Below are 2,500 nucleotides of genomic sequence, written 5' to 3'. Positions count from 1 at the left end.
TCTCTCTCTCTCTTTCTGTCTCTCTCTTTCTGTCTCTCTTTCTGTCTCTCTCTCTGTCTCTCTCTCTCTCTCTCTCTCTCTCTCTCTTTCTGTCTCTCTCTTTCTGTCTCTCTTTCTGTCTCTCTCTTTCTGTCTCTTTCTGTCTCTCTCTTTCTGTCTCTCTTTCTGTCTCTCTCTTTCTGTCTCTCTCTCTCTCTTTCTTTCTCACTCTTTCTGTCTCTCTCTCTCTCTCTCTCTCTTTCTGTCTCTCTCTTTCTGTCTCACTCTTTCTGTCTCTCTCTCTCTCTTTCTTTCTCACTCTTTCTGTCTCTCTCTCTCTCTCTCTCTCTCTTTCTGTCTCTCTCTTTCTGTCTCTCTTTCTATCTCTCTCTCTCTCTCTCTCTCTTTCTGTCTCTCTCTTTCTTTCTATCTCTCTCTCTGTAGCTCTCTTTCTGTCTCTCTCACTGTCTCTCTCTCTGTCTATCTCTCTCTTTCTGTCTCTCTCTTTCTGTCTCTCTCTCTGTCTCTCTCTCTGTCTCTCTCTCTCTTTGTGTCTCTCTCTTTCTGTCTCTCTCTGTCTCTCTTTCTGTCTCTCTCTCTCTGTCGCTCTCTTTCTGTCTCTCTCACTGTCTCTCTCTCTGTCTATCTCTCTGTTGCTCTCTTTCTGTCTCTCTCTCTGTTGCTCTCTTTCTGTCTCTCTCTCTCTGTCTCTCTTTTTCTGTCTCTCTTTCTGTCGCTCTCTTTCTGTCTCTCTCTCTTTCTCTGTCTCTCTCTCTGTCTCTCTCTCTGTTGCTCTCTTTCTGTCTCTCTCTCTGTTGCTCTCTTTCTGTCTCTCTCTCTATGTCTCTCTTTTTCTGTCTCTCTCTTTCTGTCACTCTCTTTCTCTCTCTCTGTCTCTCTCTTTCTGTCTCTCTCTGTCTCTCTCTGTTCAGTGTATTAATCAACTATTCACCCTCATCTCTTTGTCCTGTCCTGTCATTTCTCCTCCCTCATTCTCGTTCTCTTCAGGAGAGCGAGGGAGAGGATGATAGAGTTTGCCCGTACGAGAGAGGGAGGAAATGAGGAGGGGATGGAGGGATGGGGCGAGGCCTGTTCTCTGGGGAATGGGTTTGGGGAAGACGGGGGAGGAGAGGGGAGAGAGTGGCCCTCCGTGGGGGACAAACAGCAGCAGTGTCCCCCTCCCCCTGGCCCTCCTGCCCCTCGACCCCCCTCCTCAACCACGCTAGACTCCATATCTGGAGAGTTCGCCCTCGTCATCAACGGACATAGCCTGGTGAGACGACACACACACTCACACCAATGATGTATATAAGCCCTGGATTGCTGTTGCTATGTAATGGCCAATGAGAGGCTTTGACGCCACTGGTCAGCCATATTGGCACTGCCCAGAAGGAGCAGTCCTCCATTGGAATGAATGGAATTGTACAGTATTTCAATTAAGTGGACAAAATTAAAGTTGTACATTTTTTTTAGGTTAAATTACATGTATTTAAGTGTTTTTGTTGTAGTGGGGACAGTAAAATCAGTACTTTAAAAAAATTATACTTGTTTTTATATATGTCTTTTTTATGTTTAGCTCACATAATATAATTTAAAAGTCTGCATTAAGGTGTCTGTAATAGAATAAACATGACAAAAACAAATGTAGAAATTAATAAATGCATTTCTATACCTTCCTAAATGTGTTTTACACTGGTGAGGGAGAGCCAAGATAGAGGCGTGGTGGCTTCAAAACAGCTGCCTTAGTAATCTAGGGGATATATAACTCACTAGATATACAAACACCACGACACTGGACACACTACTTGTGCAATAGAAAACATGTCAACATGGCGCTCATAACAAATCTAAAATATCCAAACAAGTTCTCCCTCCCTCCCTCTCTCCTTCTCCTTCTCCCTTCCTCTCCTTCTCCCTCCCTCCCTCCCTCCCTCTCTCCTTTCTCATTCTCAATTCCTTTCCTTCTCTTTCCCTCCCTCTCTCTCTCTCTCTCCTTCTCCCTCTCCTTCTCCCTCCCTCCCTCCCTCCCTCCCTCCCTCCCTCCCTCCCTCCCTCCCTCCCTCCCTCCCTCCCTCCCTCCCTCCCTCCCTCTCCTTCTCCCTCCCTCCCTCTCCTTCTCCCTTCCTCCCTCCCTCCCTCTCTCTCTGTGTCAGGCCCATGCGTTGGAGGCTGATATGGAGGGGGAGTTTGTGTCAACAGCGTGTGTCTGTAGAGCAGTGATCTGCTGCAGGGTGACTCCTCTACAGAAAGCCCTGGTGGTGGAGCTCATCAAGAAACACAAGAAAGCTGTCACCCTGGCCATAGGAGACGGGGCTAATGATGTTAGCATGATCAAGAGTAAGTTAGAGAGAGAGAGGGATGGAGGAGAGGATGTCAGAGGGTTGAAGGAAGGGAGAGTGACAGAAATGCTTGGCAAAGATGACAGAGATGGGTAGAGATGGGAAGAATTGAGAGATAAGGGGAACGAGGAGGTATATTGAAGCAAAGTGCTCTGGCAGCACAGTCTATTTGTAAGGTAATG

General features: G+C 46.9%; 1 protein-coding gene across 1 annotated transcript in view; it reads left to right on the top strand.

Moving 5' to 3' along the window:
- The window catches only part of LOC106575497 (phospholipid-transporting ATPase ID), a 66,987-nt gene that overhangs the window by 48,054 nt on the left and 16,433 nt on the right, over positions 1-2,500 (top strand). Inside the window, 2 exon segments of the mRNA XM_082960386.1 lie at positions 988-1,252; positions 2,133-2,316. Coding sequence (XP_082816512.1) covers positions 988-1,252; positions 2,133-2,316 — 449 coding nt within the window.

This window comes from Salmo salar, chromosome 02 (assembly GCF_965601325.2).
Source record: "Salmo salar chromosome 02, fSalSal1, whole genome shotgun sequence".
NCBI lineage: Eukaryota > Metazoa > Chordata > Actinopteri > Salmoniformes > Salmonidae > Salmo > Salmo salar.
Note: the sequence above shows the minus strand (reverse complement) of the source record. Positions and strands in the feature narration are given on the sequence as shown.